The 22058-nt window shown below is 35.6% G+C and overlaps 1 protein-coding gene across 1 annotated transcript in view; it reads right to left on the minus strand.

The window, feature by feature from the left end:
* Positions 1–368: 368 nt before the first annotated feature.
* LOC150090506 (BRCA1-associated RING domain protein 1-like) overlaps positions 369–22058 on the minus strand; it is a 107991-nt gene continuing 86301 nt past the window's right edge. The window contains exons 9-11 of the mRNA XM_090378252.1: positions 14884–14985; positions 6708–6829; positions 369–701 (exon numbers count right to left, since the gene is read on the minus strand). Of these exons, the coding sequence (XP_090234378.1) occupies positions 369–701; positions 6708–6829; positions 14884–14985 (557 nt within the window). The remainder of the gene's footprint in view (positions 702–6707; positions 6830–14883; positions 14986–22058) is intronic.

Genomic DNA, 22058 nt, shown 5'->3' on the forward strand with positions numbered 1-22058 from the left:
GTCTTGGTTTAGTGCAATTTCCAAAAAATCATTTTGATTGATATGAAAAGCAGCAGTAATACATGCCAGTTTGTTAGAAAATTCCCAGGTTTCTCTTTTCATTCCAACCTGAGAATTTTTAATGGCATGGGATTGGGGGAATTATAAAAACCTGGTAGTTAGTGTCCATCCAGGCAGTCTTTCAAATGTCAAATTCAAACTTTTTGTAGTATCATTTTAATGATAAAAGAAATATATAATACAAACTTTAAATCATATTACATTGAAAGAAAGTTCAATTTAAATTATATATTAATTTCAAAGATATCTGCTGCAGCAATTTCACAAACAAAATAAATTTCACAAACAGTAATGCAAAAAAATTAGGTTTAATCTGGATTTAGTGGCAGAAGTCTAAATGCACTAATACTATCAAGTATCCACTGTACAGAAACGCATCGAATTCTACTGGATTCATCAAAGTGCCGAGGAGGTATTCCTGTGTGTACAACAAAATGGCCAACATTAGAAGATTTGCTGTCAGACTGAATGTGGTAAGGCACAGTTGGAGCTTCCAATTGCAGTATTTCTGGCCGAGGCTCTCGTGTCAGTATTACTCCTCCTCCTTGGTTGATTAGAATTACTAATATGTTCCTTGGAGGTGAGGGAGGTTTGAAGGATCCATAGAGAAAGAAGTGGCAGCCATTGAACAGAGGAGGAAACTGCAAATAAAAATTTCAAAGCTGTCAAAAGTATATAAAATATATACAAGTCAAAAACACAATTATGCCACAGTGGTTGCTATACTGGTATATAAAAAAGCTTCATTATATAAAGGTTGTTAATGAGCATTCAAAATACTCATTAACAATATATAAAAATAATGGTTACAGCATGACAACTGACTAGGATGATTGAATGTAGTAGAATTCAAATAAAACTTAACTTATGCATTTGCTTTCAATCATGAGAACCTTTGTGCTCCCACTGAGGACAAGTATTTGACCTTAAAGCTTGGGCCAATGTTCAACTTAGAGACAAATACCATTATCCACAGTTCTGCCTAAGTTACTAATATCTTTTTAAGTTGTATAGCAAGGGTGGCTAACAAGTAGACTGTGATCTACCAGTTGATCGCAGCTTTAATTTCGGTCAATCACGACGAATTTTAAATATATATAAAAAATAGATTATTCAAAGTCTAAATGTTATTATTATTAATGGATTTGTAATAAGCATACGCTTATTACAAATCCATTGAACCACGTGACTACTCTTGTTGCCACACAGCCACTAGGCTTGTTTAGTGAAAATTCACGCAGTTACGCTGTGGGGAGCATAGTGTATGTGTTGAATTCTTATTTAGCTTACTTAATATTAATAATTGGACATGATACGTTAATTTAATACCCTTTGATTTAAAATGAATACTACGAAAAAGAGTAAAATGTATAATTTTCATCAAGAGTGGGAACTAGAATAATTTTTTGTAATGATAAAAGATTTTTTTTTGTTAGTAGTTGGCGCATCGGCTTCTGTGGCCATAATGCACCTCCCAAGGTTTTTTGTGGTACTCTGATCCAAGCCCGAGGCGGGATTCGAACCCGCGACCTTTGGGTTGCCAGGCAGGCACTTTACCCACCCGGTTAGCCCGGTCGGCAATGATAAAAGAAAAATGTTGTTTGATTTGAAATGCTTCCGTGGCTATACCCAAAAAAGGAAATTTAGAAAGGCACTTCAACACACTCCATGGTAAATACCAATCGGATTTTAATGTAAAAAGAACTTAAATTCAAATTATTCACACAAAATTTCTTCATGACACCTAATTTACAATATAAAGCAGTAACTGTAGCATCATTTAAAGTGAATCATCTTCTTGCAAAAAACTGCAAACCATTTTCTGATGGTTAATTCGTCAAAGGTGCATTTTTAGAAATAAGATTCTCTTTGAAAATTTTAAGAACAAGAATGAAATTAAAAGTGCTCCTCAAGATCTGCAATTATCTCGAAATACTGTGATGTGACGCATCGAAAAAATTAGTAAAAATGTGAGCGAACAATTGCGTGCTCGTATTGCTAATTGTGTGTCCTTTTCTTTACAACTGGATGAATCTACACACATCAGTGATACAGCTCAATTGCTCGTTTTTGTTGGTATGTTTTTCATGATTCTGCCACTAGAGAAGAACTGCTGGGTATGGTTTTGTTAAAAGAAAGAACTAGAGGTCTTGATATCTTTAACTCATTCAAACATTTTATTGAAAAAATTAAATTACTACTATTTAAGCTCGTATCCAACAGATCGAGCTAAAGCAATGACGGGGCATCTTAACGGATTCATCGCATTGTGCCAAAAGGATGATGAATTCCCAGATATTTTGAGTTACCACTGTATCCCCCACCAACAAGTGCTAGCCAGCAAAAGATTAAATACTAAAAGTGTTATGGACATCGCTTTCGAAATCGTGAATTCTGTCAGAGGACAATCTCTTCAAAGGAGACTTTTCAAAATGCAACTCGATGAAAATAAACCAGATCTCATATTACACACAGATGTGAGGTGGCTGAGTCGGAGTAAGTTTCTACAGAGATTTTGAAATTTGCTGAATGAAATTTAAAAAAATTTTTGATTGAAGGGGAGATGATTATCAGCAGCTACAAGATATGGAGTGATTGTGTGATCTGGCTTTTTTTGGCAGATTTTACCAGTAAATTAAGTGATCTCAATTTGGAATTGCAAGAAAAAAATAAAAATGTGGGTGACATGATTCGTAGTATTTCTGCATATAAATATAGATTTTGGCTAAGGATCTCAAAGAAAAAAAAATTTATCATTTTGCGAATATATCCAAGAAAATTTTGAAACCAGATTGTGATTTTAAAACAATTGAAGACATTGTTCAATAAATATATTTCTTATCCATTTAATGTTCACTTAGATATGAAACAAATTGCAGAAAAAAAAAAAAAAAACACACACTGAGATTTTTCACATGGAGAAAATATTGAAAATGAAATTATTACATTTCGAAATGATATCTTCCTAAAAGCCACATCATCAGAAGAAGACTTTTGGAAATATGTTTGCCGAGAAAAGTACTCAAATGTAAAAAAATGCAGTAAACTTTTAAATTCCTGTTCCACATATCTATGTGAATCAGTGTTTTTGTATTTGAAACAAATAAAGATGAAGAATTGCTCTACTCTTACGGACTTGCATACAGAAGATTCTTTACGGTTGGCCTTATCACACCATATCCCCAATTTTGAAAGCTTGGAAGATGACACAAACTTCACATAAATTAAAAATTTATAAAGAAAATTTTTCAATGTGTTGATTAACTTTTTTAACCATGTGCAATGAAATTCTTGAGATGGTAGATTACGACACATCCTGAAGAAAAAAAAGTAGATTGCATCACAAATTAAGTTGGCTACCCCTGTTGTATAGCATCATCTAAGAAGGTGAATTCACTATACATTTAAAAATTTGAGCACTGCTAGGATGGCTGTTTTGAAGCTTACTAGCTTCTCTCAGCTGGTGGATGGTCAGGCATTATCTCAAATTTTGAACAGTGGGTAGTTGATTGGCGGAACAGACTTCCATCTTTTGTTGAAGTTGATAGCCTAAATAAATTTAAGGCTGAGCTGGAGAAGTATTTGGAACGAATGGAGGGGTGAAATCGGAGCTTTTTTTTTTGCTGATGCTGCATAAGCTTGCTTTCTTGCATTGTATGCCTCTACTAATGCTATATAAAAGATGCCTCAATGTTCATTACTTTCCACCACACTAATAAGATGCAAATCAGTCCCCTGTTATCTACCCAGGGTCCTGAGCTGGATATCATCATTCTTCTCCTTGGTGATTCCTCTCTCTCTCTCTCTAAAGGTAACTCGGGAATTTTTTTTTTGGCAGCTGCAGCATAAGCCTCAGGCTTCCTTGCACCATATGGCTAATAATAATAATAGTATAGCTAATTCACCTTTTCAGGTGATGAAAAGATTAAGGGATCCTAAGGCTGCCATTAAGATACCTCATTCCTGCTATCCTCCAATCCCCTCAGTATTAAGAATTCCACAGAATTAATAAGCAAAATCAAACAACTTTGCTTCTGTGATGTTGACAAGTTGATGGGCTTCAATGGTTAGTATCTCCATCTTTGCCAACATTTCTCATCCCCTTAGGGTTGGAGAATATTAAAGAGGCTGTAGGACTGATCATAGGATAGACTTTCTTCTTCTTTTTCGAAGGTAAAAATTACCTCCAAAAACAAGGATTGAGTATGGGTAATCTCCCATTACTGGCAGATATATGAACAGTACAATTTTTTTTTTTATGTAAACTCCAAACACGAGAGGTATTAGAACCTATAGTACTTAGTACCGTGCTTGGGTTGGAGATTGAGAAGACGAAAGAAGATATTTGTTGACATTGGACTTGAACTTCTGTAGACTGTAATTTTCAGGAAATATGTATGAAGGAAGATTGTTCCAGAAAACAGCAGTTGAATGAATAAATGAGGAAGATGAAAAGTTGGTTCGGTGAGTTTGAAGTTGGACAGCAGTTGGATGTTGGCGGCACATGTTCAGACTGTTTTGAAAGAGAGAGCGAGAATTATAGAAGCCAATTCAGAACAGTGCCCATGGAAGTATCTGTAGAAGAGGCATGCAGCAGAAACAGTACGTCTATGAGACAGTGAGTGGAGAGAGACTGTTAGATATGAATCATTAATTAACCTAATTGGCCTCTTCTGAATGGAATCAAGAAGCCTGAGAGAGGTTTTGGGGGCACCACCCCAGATGTGGGAACAATATTCCACGGCTGGGCGGATTTGCGATTTATACAGAATGAGCAGCTGTTTAGAAGAAAAGTAACGCCGAGAGAGAAAGAGAAAAACCACGTTTTTTAGATGCAGAGGAAGCAATATTTGTAATGTGCTTGTGCCAAGAGAGATTAGAAATCAGGGTAATCCCCAAAAGAGATATAACACTTTGCCTAGAAATCTGAGTGTCACTAAAGGTAAGCATAAGAGCAGAAGAATCCTTTTTGCGAGATACAAGACAAGACTGAGTTTTAGAAGGGTTGAAATCAACTAAGTTGTCTTTGCCCCACTGGAGAATTACCCAAAGATTTGCATTTAAGGAATTGGTAGTAGATTTTTGAGGAGTTGAAGCTGATTGAGCAGGACAAGGTTTCTCAAAATGGAAAGTGGAATGCAATGTGCTGTCATCGGCAAAACTATGGATAGGATTTCCAGTCAATGGAAGAAGGTCATTAATACACAAGAGGAAAAGAGTGGGAGAAAGAACTGAACCTTGGGGAACACCGGCATTAGTGGAGAAGTTAGAAGACAGAGAGCCATCTACCATCACCCTCAGTGAGTGATCAGAGAGAAAACTGGATAACCAATTACTAAAAACAGTTGGCAAACCATAAGATGGAAGCTTGTTTAGAAGACCTTTATGCCAAACACGATCGAAAGCCTTTGAGATATCAAGAGCAACTACTTGTGTTTCACCGAACCTTTCCATTGAATTAGTCCATACATGTTGTTCTTGTTGTTATTTGGTTTTTTAGGAGCATTAGCAACTAAGGCCATATTGCTCCAGGGATATGCGGTGGTCATCCCTGACCTTTCTGCATCCTCCGTATTTGGTGGTCATGGGCTCGAACCCCGGTCTAATCAAGAAGCGTGTGCTATGCACTGCTGCTCCTGTCCACCTGGCTATGTAGATGCCCAGAGAGAGAGAGAGAGAGAGAGAGAGAGAGAGACTATTATAAGTGTATTTTATGTTATTGCTTTTTTGCCTTATCACGGTTCATGCATGTGAAGTGGAAGTGATTACATAACATTTCAATTTGTTCTTAAACTCCAACACACTGTGTCTTACTGCTATTGCTTCATACAATTCGTAAGATTTGCTGGAGTCATTACTCTGTGTAAGAAAGTATTACATCTGTATTTCTACTAACCTGCCTGTTTTACAGTAGAAAATTTACCTTTTCTAATTTTTGATTTTAATATTTTCTTTATTTATATGGATTTCATTTTTATTGATAACTTTCTTGAAGAAAGTTATCTTTCACATTAAAATAAAACAAATTATTTTATATTGCCAAAATTTTAAAGTTTTTTTTTCTGTCCATTTCCACCTTTTTAGTATACATTTACATTCTGCATCAATAAACAATGCTGAACAACTGTATTCTTGTTTCATCAGTTATTGTTATTAATTAAGCTGAAACTGCATCCTGAAGTGATCACAATAAGCAGCATCTGCTGTATTGGCTACTTCTTAATCTGCATTAAAAATATTGTCGATTATAACTCAAAGTCCTTTTTTCTTAATTTTTTTTCTCAATCAATGCATCCCCACTTTCATTTCAAAGTACAAAAATAAATAACAAAAATTGTGAAATCACGCAACTGCATCTCATTTGATCATGTAATTTCACAATTAAAAAATTAATTTATTTAATTCTGGCTAAATATTACAAACTTAATCCTCATCAAGATAATTCAAGTGATGTTTGATGTTTCTTTGTAGAAGCAAAACTTAAGGGAAAGATTGTGAACAAACATATTCAAGAACAGCTTTAACAATGTATAATACATTTCAGTTTTGGATAGAGATAGGATATTTCAGATTAATAATGAGGGATCATTATTAAATAATGATTCCTCACCATGAGAGTCCAACCTTCCAACCAGTGTCAATATTACCTGTTGCTGAGCATTAATTCTTGATCTCATGGGTCCTCTAGTGTCAGGCTGTTGCACAGTTCCAGGTACCTCAAATACTTCCTCATCAATTTTTTGTTGATATTCCAAGCATATCTCTACCCCTAAGATGAAGAGAACTCTCAGTTTTATTGGAGGAAAAAGAAAAACATTCTAATCTTACTCTTTGTTAACTACATTTCAAAATATTTGATTTAAAAAAAAATCAATTTTGATCTAAAGTAAAACAGTTTCATAATATTGGCCCCAAAAAGACTCATATCACCTAGATAAAACTATCAAAAATAATTTTCATACTAGAAACTTAGTAAGCATCTTTTTGAGGAAAAAAATGGCCTAGGGGGATCTTTCTTGAAATGCTATATCTTTCCACGGTAATGATTGGTTGGTCACCTCAAAGTAAAACACTACTTAAGTCCATAACTACAGGACACTAGAATTCCCAATTTTTCTCTCTACTAGTTTATGCTATTAGAAATGGAATAATCTTATATGCGTGTTAGTTATAGCATCTTCTGTTTCCATTCCAATCCCCCTCCCCATTTGTTGCAGATGGCTGCATGGTATCATGATCAAGTAAAGAAAGTTTTACACCTGAAAAAATTCCAACCCACAAATTACTAATCACATCATGGCTTTGTCAAAGGATTTCAGAGTAGTGTCAAAAATGATGAATGTTCAAGTAGGCCACCTGTCACTGAAATGTGAGAACTGTTGAATAAAGTCCAACCTCGTCAACTGTTAATTAATTTCTGAACTTAGTGTACCTAAAGTAACTAAGGGTTTTATGCTTTAATTTCAGAAAACTCTGTCTTCATATTTTTCATAGCCAGGACTGCTTATAAGCCATGCACCATAATCTTACTGAGACCACATTCCATATTTAGAGAATTACTAACAGGCATAGCTGTAACAACCACATGCAATACAAAAGTGGAAAAAAGATATAACAGTTACATTTAGTTAGGATTGACAATAAACAAAATTTAGCCCTGTTTACTTTTTTTTTATATTTTGTTTTATTATTATTACTATTATTTATTTTTTTTTTCTTATGGTCACTTACCTAACTATACGGTATTAGAATGTACACTACTCAAGCAACATTTATGGATTGAAGGTTGAGAAGATAGAAGATTACTTGTTGAAAATGGACTTGAATTTCTGTACAATGTAATTTTTGAAGGTTGGCCCAAAAACTGAAGTAGATGGGATAAATGAGGAAGGGTAAAGATTGAACTTAACTAAATTTTCTTCTCCACATGAAGAGTAACCTGGAGATCAGCATTTAAGGAAGTGGTGTAGGCTTTTCACAATATGTAATTGTGATAGAGCAGGGTTTGTCAAACAGAAGAGGAACATAATCATTGGCAGATCTATAAATAGGATTTCAATTCATTGGAAGGTCATTAATATACAGAACAAACACAAATGGGCAAAACAAAAGAAACTTAGAAAACTAGCATTTGTTGAGAAGAAAATCTATCGTCATGTGCAGGGAGAAGTAAGGAGAAAACTGGCTACCCAAATACAAAAATTGAAAGGTAGACCATAAGATGGAAACCTATTTAGAAGACCTTTAATAATTATAATCAAATTTATAGTATTTCCAAGATAGGAGGTGGCAGTTGGATATCTTCCTTACTTAGGAAGGATCTGGGATAAGTGCAATAAGATGACAACTGAAAAGATGGAATCTGTCAACATTTTTTGAGTAATTAGCTGTATACGAGCAAGTTTCAAAACAGAAGGAAAAATAACAGTGGAATAAGAGACTAGAGAAATGGCACTGAGACCTGGGCATTTCTTAATATTATTATTATTAGCCATATGGTGCAAGGAAGCATGAGGCTTATGCTAAAATTTTTTTTTTGAATTACTGAGAGAGAAAGAGAGAAGTAGAAGGGAATCAGCAAGAAAAAGAATGATGATGATATCCAGTTCAGGACCCTGGGTGTGCCAAGCTCATACTCACCAGATGTGAGCCCCTGGGGTTAATCAAATATTGTTCAAATTTCTTCTTTCGGAAAACCAAGGGAAACATGAGTAAAATGTGTTCAATATGGCAGGATGAGATTTAACAAGACAATTTATGCAAGAATTAGAGGACACAAGAAAAGTAAGGTACTAATATTTGTCTGCAAACTACTGCCATGGGGATAACTAAATAGATATGCTGCAACTGTTTTTGGAGCAGCAGGTAAGAGACCTGTTAACATCATTGATCAAGGCATCATTTACCTGTTAACATCATTTATCAGCTGTTCCAAATAAGGTGTCCCCTTGTTTGGAACAGCTGTTAGGAAGTATATAAATCAAGAAGACCTTCATTACAGATGGAAAAGATTAAATACAATTTGGAGGATCTAAAGCTCACCACGCTCAACCGACACAGCGTAACTGCACAGAAATGTGAAAATTTGGAGCGTGGAAATATACAACCGCTTCAGTAATACAGACGGGCACTGCAATGCCTACATTACTTGTGCTTCAACTGGTAAGGCTGAAACGTTTGTAATGTAATAATCTTGGATGTGTTCAGATTTCACATAAACCATCTCTGAGTACAGCCAAGATCATTGCCCTCAAGGTATCTATTTCTCAGTTTACCAAAAGGTTTCTGCCACGGGTGGCAATGGTTAGCGCAAAGCCACCACCTTATTAGCATTAGTAGAGGCATTTGATGCAAGAAAGCAAGCTTATGCAGCATCAGCCAAAAAAAAAATAAAATAAATAAATAAAAAATAATCACTTCCACTTCACCCCTCTGTTCGTTCGAAATACCTGTCCAGCTGAGCCTTAAACTTATTTAGGCTATCAACTTCCACGACAAGGGATGGAAGTCTGTTCCACCAACCAACCACCCGCTGGCTAAAGGCAAATTTCCTCACGTCTATCCTACATCTGTCCTTCCTCAATTTGAATTTATGCCCTCTCAGGTGATTATTCTGAGCAAGAGGAAGAATCCCATCAGCATTGAGCATGCTCAAACCATTCAAGGCTTTATACACCTCTATCAGATCACCTCGCTGGTGCCTAGAGGTACCTGGTACCTAAGTGGCATACCCCAAATCAAACATTTTTCTGCAACCAGCTGGTATATGCCAGCTCTGAACATATTTAAGATCACCTCCCATGATCCTTTGCACAATCTCCTCTTCAGACTCTGTTCTTTTTGCCTTTCTTACGATGCTTTATGCTGGTTGAACCATGTTATTTATTTTTGATGTGTAAACGTCTTTGGCGGGACTTACTAAATTAACAGTAGTAAAATCAATTTGTCATGATTTTGTGACAGAGAAATTATGTCATTTCCGTTTCATAACAAAGAAAAACTGAGTCAGGAGAGGAGATTGCGCAAATCATCATGGGATGTAATATTGGATGTGCTCAGAACTTGCATAAACCAGCTGGATGAAGAAAAATGGTTATGATTCGGGACATACCACTCAGGTGGCTTTCGGCTAACCATTGCCAACTGTGGCAGAAACCTTTTGGTAAACAGAGAAATGGATATCTTGAGGGCAGTGATCTTGGATGTTCTCACAGTTGGTGTAAACCAGCTCTGAGCAGATCCAATATCAGTGTGTGTGTGTGGTATTTTTTTTTTTTTATGAAAACCCCAAACACGAGTGGTATTAGAACCTATAGTACTTAATAATGTGCTTGGGTTGGAGGTTGAGAAGACGAAATAAGATATTTGTTGACATTAGACTTGAACTTCTGTAGACTATAATTTTCGGAAAATACATATGAAGGAAGGTTGTTCAAGAAAATGGCAGTTGAATGAATAAACGAAGATGAAAAGTTGGTTCTGTGAGTTTGAAGTTGGACAGTAAATGGATGCTGGCTGCACATGTTCGGACTATTATGTGTGTGTGTGTGAGAGAGAGAGAGAGAATATTATAGAAGCCAATTTAAAAGAACAATGCCCATGGAAGTATCTGTAGAAAAGGCATGCAGCAGAAACAGTACGTCTATGAGACAGCGAGTGGAGAGACTCTGTTAGAGAGAAGTCATTAATTAACCTAACTGTCCTCTTTTGAATGGAATCTAGAAGCCTGAGAAAGGTTTTTGGGGCACTGCCTCAGATGTAGTAGTAGTAGTAGTGGCAAGTGATGCAAGAAAGCATGTGCAGGAGCTTATGCAGCATCAGCCAAAAAAAAAAAAAAAAAAACAACACACCTTTCCCTCCAAATGCCTGTCCAGTTCCTCCTTAAATTTATTCAACCTATCAACTTCCACGATAGACGGAAGTTGTGGAAGATGTGGGAACAATATCCCATGGTAGGGAGGATTTGTGATTTCTACAGAGTGAACAGCTGTTTGGAAGAAAAGAGAACGAAAGAGAAAATCACGTTTTTTAGATGCAGAGGTAACAACATTTGTAATGTGCTTGTGCCAAGAGACACTAGAAGTCAGGGTAATCCCAAAAAGAGATATATTGTGTTGCCTAGAAATCGGAGTGTCACCAAGGATAAGCATAGGAGCAGAAGAATCCTTTTTGTGAGAGATAAGACAAGACTGAGTTTTAGAATGATTGAAATCAACTAAGTAGACTCTGCCCCACTGGAGAATTACCTGGAGATCGGCATTTAAGGAAATGGTAGCGGATATTTGAGAAGTTGAAGCAGATTGAGCAGGGCAAGGTTTCTCTAAATGGAAAGTCGAATGCAATATGCTATCGGCAACACTATGGATAGGATTTCCAGTCAATGGAAGAAGGTCATTAATATACAAGAGGAAAAGAGTGGGGTAAGAACTGACCCTTAGGGGACTAAAGCATTAGTGGAAAAGTTAGAAGACAGAACCATCTGCCATCACCCTCATTGAGCAAACAGAGAGAAAACTGGATTACCAATTACAAAAAACAGTTGGCAAACTATAAGATGGAAGCTTGTTTAGAAGACCTTTATGCCAAACACAATCAAAAGCCTTTGAGATGTCAAGAGCAACTGCTTGTGTTTCACCGAACTTTTCCATTGAATCTGTCCATAAATCTGTCCATACTGGCAATTGTTGATCAGGTGGAAGATTTCTAGATAGTTTAAGAGTTGGTGGTTAATTGATTTCTCTATTACTTTTGAAGGAGTAGAAGTAATTGCAATGGGACGAAAACTGGATTGGAGAGATTTGTCACCCTTTTTAGGAACTGGCTGGATATGAGCAAATTTCCAAGCAGAAGGAAAAACACCTTTGGAATAAGAAATTGAAAAAAGGTGGCAAAGAACAGCAGGAGTAAGTTCAGGAGCACAGGTTTTGAGAACAAGTGGAGAAATACTGTCAGGACCTGGAGCTTTCTTAGCATTAAGATTTATCAAAATCCTTCTGACATCCTTTTGACGGAAGACCACAGGAGGCATTGAATAAAGCATGTTAGGAATGGTGGGAGGTGTTTTATCAAGATCATTAATACATGAGTTGTAAGAAAAATGGGATGCTAGCAAGTCAACTTTATCCTTGGCTGAAGTGACAACAGAATCACCTGATTTTGACAGAGATGGGAGCTGAGATGGACAAAAGTTGCGGCCAATAGCTTTGGCAAGAGACTAGAATGCTTGGCTACCATTAGGGCAAGAAGCAAGTTTTCTACTCTTAGCCTGTTCAAAATCTAGTTTGGACTGATTAATAACTGCTTTACAATTGTTGAGAGCTTAGGTGTAGACAGAAATGAAACTGAAGAATTGGAAATGAGCCAATTTTGATATGTAACTTTCTTCTCTTGAACAGCCTTAGCACATTTATTGGAATCCACGGTTTAGATAAAGGACGAGATTTTAAAGTGGAGTGGGAATAAAGGATTCCATTCCTGCAAGAATAATTTCACTGATACGATCCGAGCAAACGTTGACATCTGAAGTTTTGAAACAGTAATCCGACCAAGGAAAAGAAGAAAAGAAATCTTGCAGGTTATCCCATTTTGCATTCTTGTAATGCCAAACAATACGACTTTGGGAATAGCGATGAGATAAAGGCTCCATTGGAGAAGAGAAAATCACCAAGTTGTGATCCGAGGTGCCTAAAGGATCACTCACTTCGGCTGTGTACTAGAAGGGTTGTTTGGTATTCTTGTAGGTAAATGAACAATCTGTGCAAGGTCATTAGTAATTGCAAAAGCCTCAGCATCTCGAAGAGCTGGGTCAGTGTGACTAGAAAACGGAAGCCAGCTGGAGTTGTGAACATTAAAATCACCAAGGAAAATTACCTCACTGTTAGGAAAGTTGGAGAAAGTCAAAGAGCTCCAAGTGATTAGTGGAGTTGGGAGAACGGTAGAGACAACAGATGAATTTGACACAATGAGGTAGAGAGATTTTAAGCCAGAGAATATCGAAAAGAAGAGATTCCAAATTACCAAGTCTCTGACAGGGAATATTGGAACGGACTTATGCACAACTATGATTTCTTTTGCCTCAAAGGTGGTAGTTGTGCATAAGTCCGTTCCAATATTCCCTGTCAGAGACTTGGTAATTTGGAATCTCTTCTTTTCGATATTCTCTGGCTTAAAATCTCTTTAAATCGCGAATAATTTAGGCAACTGAGATGAGCAGTAGTTGAATCAACTGATAACAGATTCTGTCAGAAAAAGTACATAGGATTTGGTAGACTGAAAGCAGAAATGGAAGTCATTGAGATTAGAATTGAGACCGTGTATATTTGTGAAATGAACTAGGAAGTGTTTTTTGAGAGGTTTAGATCTTTTCGCAGATAAGCTTACTCTCTTAGTTTGATAATTCATGATGTATTCAATAGTAAGAAAAAGTGGGTGGGACATGCTGTATGAAGTAATGAAATTTTTGGATATGGCGTACACATGGTAAGAATATGCCCAGATCCTTGACGTAACGTGGCCTTGAGAATGCCCCCCTGCATACACACTACTTGGACTCCTTCCAATCACTATCTGGTAGAGGTAGAGGTAGCAAGATTATATAGTAGCTGATCCGGAAGCCTCCTAAAGAGTTACCAAATTCAAATTTTACAGTAACTGCCCACCTTAAAATCTGACAATCTGTTGGTGACATCATTAATTGTTGCTCCCAGCAGACATACCCTAGTTCTAGTCCATCTATCCATATCAAAAAAAATATTTTCCATTTCCCTGACAAATGAAGTCTCCTAAAACAACTAAGTCCTTCTGAACCAGAGTAGTTTGCACTTGGTTATTCTGCTCTGGGGGCCCAAATCAGGAGTACATCACTTGGTAAGTTACTAGGAGTCTTTGATGAGTTCCCAGTTACATTATTCTTGCGGGCAAGCACCCGTTTTTTCATTGACTCAACTTCTAGCAATGCACCAAATTTTACAGTAACTGCTCACTTGGGACTAAGATGCTTTGCTGAAATTCAAATTAAATGTCGAAATTATTTCCTGCACCAGCTCATGAGTGACTCAGTCAAAATAGCCAAATCAGGTTAGTTAAACATGATTTTCCTTTAACAAAACCATGCTGAACGTTCTTCAGAATGCCATTTCTATCTAAGTGTCCCTGATTGTACTCTTAATAATCACTGCTTCCAGAATTTCCCAACCACTGAAGTCAGACTGACCAGCTCATAATTATCCAGTTCACTCTTAGAACCACTTTTATGTATTGATGATATATTGGCACTTCTCTAGTCCAAAGGATTCAATCTCTCTCTCAAGTCCAATTACCCTCATAATTAACTTTAATGGTTCAATACACTCTATGGCTGCCTCACTCAGAATTAATGAGTATATACTATCAAACTCCATGAGCCTTATTTGCCAAAAGCTTGAAAGTTTTTCTAATGAAAAGTTATCTGTAATTTTGACATTACTAATTTCATCTCTCTCTCATATCTCAGTCTCACCACAAAGGGGTCTTTTGTCAGTAAAAATCAATGCAAAATACCTATTATTCATTTAATTTTGCTTTTTTAATTTTGTTGTTTTATTGGTTTTTTATTAAGTAATATATTTCAACATAATATTTAATTAATTAAATAATTGAATTTTTATTAACTGATATATTCTCACATAATACTTATAACATTACATATCTCTTTTTAAAAAAACTAAAATAAAAAAAAATACTCATCATATGAAGAATATGATTTCTGGCGGTTTCTGAACATTTTTGAAAATTTTTGTATTTCAAGTACATAATATATATGCTGAATTTTAATGTCTAACTTACACTGAAAGTTTATTATCCACTTTCCATACAAAATACCAAACAGGAATTTTAAAGTACGATGACACTGTCCTTGTCCATCACATACAGTTACAACATGAGTCACTATAAAGAAAGAATAAACAAATATCAATAAATAAATGTGTGAATGCATGTGCACAAAATCAGTTTATCTTAAATTTTAAACCTGGTTAAGTCTAGTGCAAAAGCCTCAAGCTGTGAAAGCTATAAAAAGTCATTGTATATGTCAGGAATCGCCTTTTCCTGTACACTGCTATGAGCAAATTAGATTTGCTACTTAGTGCATTGATCTCATATTGCAGAGACATTTTGTCATGAATTGCCTTTGTATTATACTACTCTAAATAAAAAGTATTTCTCCAGTGGAGAACTAGACTGCTATTTATTTAAAGCAGATGCCACTACTCAGACTTTGGTTTCAACTAATTTGCCTTGTCAACTTTTGACAATGCAAGATTAGCATGCTGGTAGTTGTCATTTCAGCTGTAATTAACTGGACAGTTTAAACAGAAACTGTAGTTAATTCATTCTCATGACTTGCAACTATATTTACTGACTCTCCAGTAAATATAGTTGATGTGATGACTTAACACATTTGCTGAATACTTTGAATGAGCTTCCACTCAATATAGTTGCAGCATAACTATGCACAAAAGCTTATCCATCCAGATGGAAGTTTGTTCCAACAATAAACTATCCACTGGCTGAAAGCAAACTCCCATACATCTATCCTGCAACCATTTTGAATCTGAACAAGATCACATACATAATGTGAACAAGAGAAGAGAAGAGATTTCAACAGCATTGAGCTTACTCAATCCATTCAGAGCATTAAACACTTCAACCAGATCTCGTTGCATATGATCCAGATCCACAATTCCCAGAACCAAAATCTTTCTTCGTAAGAGCACCCTTTTGTTTCCCCGCTGATCTTATTGCTCTTCTCTGTACCCACTTCAACAGAATCACATCCCTCTACAAATGAGGCTTCCAGATCTGTATGCAGTACTCAAGATGTGGCCTAATCATTGCCTTATACAACAGCATAATCACCTCCTTATCCCTAACTGGTAAAATACCTCTATATCATTGACAAAATCAGATGAGTTGTCCTGGCAGCCTGTTTGCACTGCTCAGAGAACTTCAAATCTGACTGCACAATTACCCCCATATCTTTTTCATTCTCCACTACTGTGAGTGTGATACTATACAGTTGGTATATCAATCTGAGATTACCTGCTACCCATATGAAGTACCTTGCATTTGTCATGTTAAACTTCAGCTGCCACAGCTCATTATTTAGGTATTTGTAAAAATTGTTCTTTTATTCTGATTGAAAGAAAACTTTGCTTTCATCTCTCATTTCATAGATGTAAAACAACACCTTTCTCTGTAACAGCCATCTTACTTCTATATGCAAAATTAAACATCCATGGCACTACAAAGCTGATTAAAGAGATGGGTTTTTAGTGGTTTTGATTTAATATAATTGACCATTGATACAACCTGATCTATCAGCAGTTTCAACTCATTGCCTAGCATTCTTCCAACAAAGCCTCTCTGTTTAGAAGGCAACGAATAAACATCATATTTGGTTTTTTTTTTTTTTCTCTACAGGTGAAATAAAACCTCTCATTGACCCTATCACTGATGGAGCACCATCGGCACAGATACCCACACACAACTTCCACAAAAGTTCTAATTTTTTTAAGTAGCCAATCAAAGTATCAAAAATGCTGTTACCTCTGTTGTGTTCTCTAAGCTCTTTGCAGCTTAAGAATTGAATTATAATTTCAGTTCCACAAATAAAATGGACAAAGGCTAGTAGTTGTGCTTGTCCCTAATATCAGTAGACCCTTCTGCTTGTAACATGAATCTGATGTTTTTTTTTTAAGCCATGTAGATACATGTTCCTTGATGTTAGAAAACATTTTTATTATTCTTCTTTGAAGAGTGTGATCCGATAGGGGATATTTTAGCAATTTCTCTTTCAACTTCAGAACCAATGTTCTTGACAATCAAATGAAAACCTGGCAAAATTAGGGCTACGGTGTGCAGTTTCTTTTGCAATGCAATGATTTCTTCTGCTTGATAAGAAGGGTTCTGGGCTTTTGCAGAAATTTTTTATTATTATTTTTTTTTCTTTGTTAGTTGTTGGCGCATCGGCTTCTGTGGCCATGATGCACCTCCAAAGGTTTTTGCAGTACTCTGATCCAAGCCCTAGGCGGGATTCGAATCCGCGACCTTTGGGTTGCCAGGCAGGCGCTTTACCCACCCGGCTAGCCCGGTCTACCAGAAATTTGTATTCTTTTCTCAAAATAATTTGCCTGTTTTTTTTTTTTTTTTTTGTTGTTGTTCAAGTAATCTTTTAAAATAGCTCAAATCTTTATCCATAAGATTTGGATGGTTAATGATTAAATGTGTCTTCAATTTGCTAAGAACCAGGGCATTGTTGGAAAGTTTTTTGCCACAAACAACACATAGAGATAGAGAACAGTCCTCTCCGCACAATGGAAATCTGAAACTAAAATAACTGTCCATATACTTTTGGATAATTCCTTCTCAAATCAAGCTGGCTCTTATCACTTTGGACCTCTCAATATAATCCTTGTTGCAGCATTCTTCTTCACGTCTTCTGATGATATTTTTCATTTTACTTTTACAGTGGCTACTTAAAGCATGAAAAAGTAATGATTAAATTAAAGGATAAAAAACAGAGAACTAAAATGCTTTATGTAATTATAGAAATGTACTCACAACACTGATTATATCTCTGCAAATCACCAAGCAAAACCTGTCTGAGAATTTTTTTATTTCTCTTAGGTAAACTGGTCAATGGGCTAAGTTGCTAGACAGCACTTGCACTCACCATATTACAGTGTAATACCCATTGTAATAATTATAAGGAAGCAACATTGGGCTGCACAGACTTAGTTTGAGTGTTCCCAAAGTGGGCACCTCTCTCTCTCTCTCTCTCTCTCTCTCTCTCTCTCTCTCTCTCTCTCTCTCTCTCTCTCTCTCTCTCTCTCTCTCTCTCTCTCTACGGAATTCTCACCGTAATTGCTATTTCCTTCCAATGCTGATTGGAAGGAAAGATCTTGAAGTTAGAAATGCTGAGGCATTATGGAAAATGCAAGTTGAAAGCAAGGTGACAGCTAGGCTATAAACAAATCATAACCACGCCACCAAAGGGGTGTTCCAGCAGGAATTCCCCAGACTCGTGTTGAGACCATGCATAGTAGACAAAATTCAACTCCATATAATAACTTCTCTGTTATACCTGGCACTAACTCCTGGCAAACAAGTGATAGTGCATAGAAGTACATTTTTGTTATTTTTATTACAAATTTTAAATTTGTCCTTATAATTTTTTAATTTATCTCGTGGCACACTTAGAACGGTTTTGCGGCACACTAGTATGCTGTAGCACACCAGTTGAGAACCACCATTCTACAGAAACAAATCATACATTCAGTGTGAAATATAATTAGTGCAAAAATCTGAATTTTTAAAATTCATTTGAACTATGTCTTTTACTTGAATATAGTTAGAGCTGTTCCTTGCAGACTTAAATTTAGTATATTGAAATGTGCAAAAATATTGGCCATATACAGTATGCTAACATAACTATGAAAAGCATTCTATTTCTTCTCATAGCTGAAACAAGCACTTCAACCTTTCAACCATGGGATAACATACTTCAGAATGTAACATGAAATACTTATACTTGTTTGTTATCCACTTCTTGACCTATCCACGTTTTGCCAGTTCATCCAGTTTTACTAACCACTTCATTTAGTATTTACCTTTAGTTCATTTAACATGGATCTGGCAACTACTGGCTCTCTAATGTGTACAGCAATGGTTGCAAGAAACAAAAGTTACAAAACATGCAATAAGTTCTGCATATTTTCCTGACATTGCATTATGAACCCCATCTGAATTAACTCCTATGCACTTTTGTAATTTTCCTTTTTTAATTTAATAAACTCAATCAAATATCAAACAAGCCATCCCAGTGATATGCAACAATAACATGCATTAAAAGAATAAAGGTTAATTAATTTTTCCACCAAATTCACATCTCACATAACTGACTAAGTTAGCATATCTTATATATCTGCACTTCCATCCCACCGAAGACAGTAGTATAATTTATTTATTATTATTATTATTATTTATTATTATTATTTTTTTTTCACTTATACCACACTCACGGTAGTGGAGAATGAAAAAGAGCTGGTGGTAACTGTACAGTCTAACATGTAGTTCTCTGAGCAGTACAAACAGGCAGCTAGGACAGCTCATGGGGGGGGGGTTGTTTATGATATATGGAAGAGACAAGGAAGTGATTACATCATTGGTTAGGCTGCATTTTGAGTACAAAGTCTCATTATAAGAAGGATGTGGATCTGTTGGAATGGGTGCAGAAATCAACAGGATTAGTATTAGTAGTGGCAAATAATGCAAGAAAGCAAGCTTGTACAGCATCAGTGAAAAAAAAAAAAAAAAAACATTTCACCTATCCAATCTTACAATAGTTTGTCTAGTTCTTCCTTAAATTTATTCAAACTTGTTCCAGCAATCAACCACCCACTGGCTGAAGGCAAACTTTTCTACACATCTATTCTGTAACCATCCTTCTTCAATGGTCAGGGGACACAAAGGGTAACCTTACCAAGAAAGACTTTAGTTCTGCAAGCTGCAGCATCTAAACTAGACATCTGCAAGGAGACCTTATTGTGGTGTTTAAAGTTTTGAATGAATTGAGAAAACTAAATGTTGATGGTATTCTTACTCTTCCTCTGGTGCCATACATAAATAAATTTAGATTGGGAAAACAATGGTTGCAGGATAAATCAGTGGAAGTTTGCTTTTGGCTATAAAAGTAATTGATTGATGGAACAAACTTTCAGTGAAACAGCCCACTGTTTCTACTTTCATCAAGTAGAAACAGTGGGCAGTTTGAATAAATTTCAGGAAGAAGTAGACAAATTATTAGAAGGGATAGACAGGTGAAGTGGGAAGCTTTTTTTTTTTTTTTTTTTTTTTTTGTTCTGTGATTTATTTCATATTTTTGGATGATGCTGTATAAACATGCTGCTTTGTATTATCTGCCACTACTAATGTCTGTCCTTATAATTGACTGTTTTTTTTTTTTTTTTTTTGTAATATTAGCAGTTCTTTTCTTGAGTGTCAGCCTCTCATCATTCAATAATAATATGATTACAATATTTCACCAGTTTATCTCCCAATACCACACTTCCCACCTCTTTGGCAGGTCATAAAATAAATTCTATTACAGTGAAGCTCTTTCTCTTTTTGCTATCAGCAGAGATACTGTACTTTATATGAAGCAAACAGTGTTTACATTCCTGCAGCTAGTTGTATTAAAAAAATAAGAAAGAAAGAAAAGTTTTTCATATGCATAGTGGCCAACCTCTGACTTTCAGAAAGCAGGATTTTTTTGTTATTTTATATTTATTTGATTGGAAACATTCAATTACATTGCATTTTCTGCCACTTGAAACTGAAAAATCATATTTGCATAAATACACAAAGTAACACACACAGAAAAAACACGTCTGACAACCGATTCATTAATTAGAGATGAACAACAAAATTCATGCATAAATTCCTAGAAATACCAAAATTTAACATCAAGGTTTTACGTTTTATTATGGTTTGTTTATTGTTGTTTGTTTATTTGGTTTTTAGGAGCATTAGCAACTAAGGCCATATTGCTCCGGGGATATGCGGTGGTCATTCCCTGACCTTTCCGCATCCTCCCTATTTGGTGGTTTTATTATGGAAAAAGACAGAAAGACTATGTAAGAGAGTGAGATTAAAATAAATAAATAATAAAAAAACTGAGTCGTGTCATAAATATGGAGAACTGAAAGCTATGCATATGTTCTTTATGCTTTCCCTCTAAATGCCAGCATAATATGACAATATTTTGTTTCAAGCTGACACTACAAGCTTTGTTTCAAGCTTTCTTTTGAGCAGGATACACCTTCCTACATTTGACTTCACCCTTCTTACATTTTATCCATTCATGAATATTTATCTTTATTCTTAAAATAACACAAAAATATAACTAATCTAAAGAAAATGAGCAATGTAAATTTGGCATACATCATGCAAATTGAACTGGAGTATTGACTTTTGTACAGGAATACTATGACTATTCCAGGTAGCTGCACAACATCTTTGTCTTGTGATACTAATAACAATTATGTGAATGCATTGGCAATGAACTCGATAAGAGGCAAGTTACTTGTACATAGAGAGGCTGGAATTTCTTCACATTTTAATTCCTCAAACTTTAAGCAAAACAATGTAATGCACTATGAAATAATATATTTTTTAAATTTCTGTTAAACTTCCCATACTCTCTATGAAACAAAAAATAACTTAAAAAAAATAAAACAAGCCCAATAATGAAATGCATAATTTTCACACTGTGTGTGACACTTTAATTATTATTGTAGTAATATGCATTGAAAGACAGATCTACATTAAATAATCTGGATTTTAATTTCTAAAAGTCGGTAGGTGTGTGCATGGATCAGTGATGAATACTGTCTTTGAAACAGACATGTCAAAGACAAATTGTTTACAAAATAATCACATGGATTTAAATCAAGCAATATAAGAGGCACATAGTGTTTAGGGTCAAGTGGCACTGGTGGTTTCCCACAACTTCATGATATTAGAGGTAGTGAAACAAACTCAACAACTATTTGAAAGAATTCTTTAAAATATATCCTTTCCAGAGTTTAATGCAATGCCTAAAGTATGAAGCTATTCACCACCTTACTGGAACCAGATATTTTCTATATCAACTTTGTTGCCTCCAAGAAAAAGAATAAAGTTTTTCCAAAAATTTTAAATAGTTAACTGGGTCCCTCAAGTAGAAATTGGACGAAAGACAAACTGATTTCTACAAAAATGCATGCCTAACATACTAAATAATATTGCATTCTTGTCAACATTTTAGAATTGGATACTATTACCTGCTCATCTTTGTCTTGATAATGGACAGCCAAAGTTGGATCTGAAACACTGATAAAAATGCAATACAGTAGATTCCGGTTATTTGGGCCATCGGTTAGCATTAGCATTAGTAGAGGCATTTGATGCAAGAAAGCAAG

This window comes from Mastigoproctus giganteus, chromosome 1, assembly GCF_048544385.1.
Source record: "Mastigoproctus giganteus isolate SK-2022 chromosome 1, ASM4854438v1, whole genome shotgun sequence".
NCBI lineage: Eukaryota > Metazoa > Arthropoda > Arachnida > Uropygi > Thelyphonidae > Mastigoproctus > Mastigoproctus giganteus.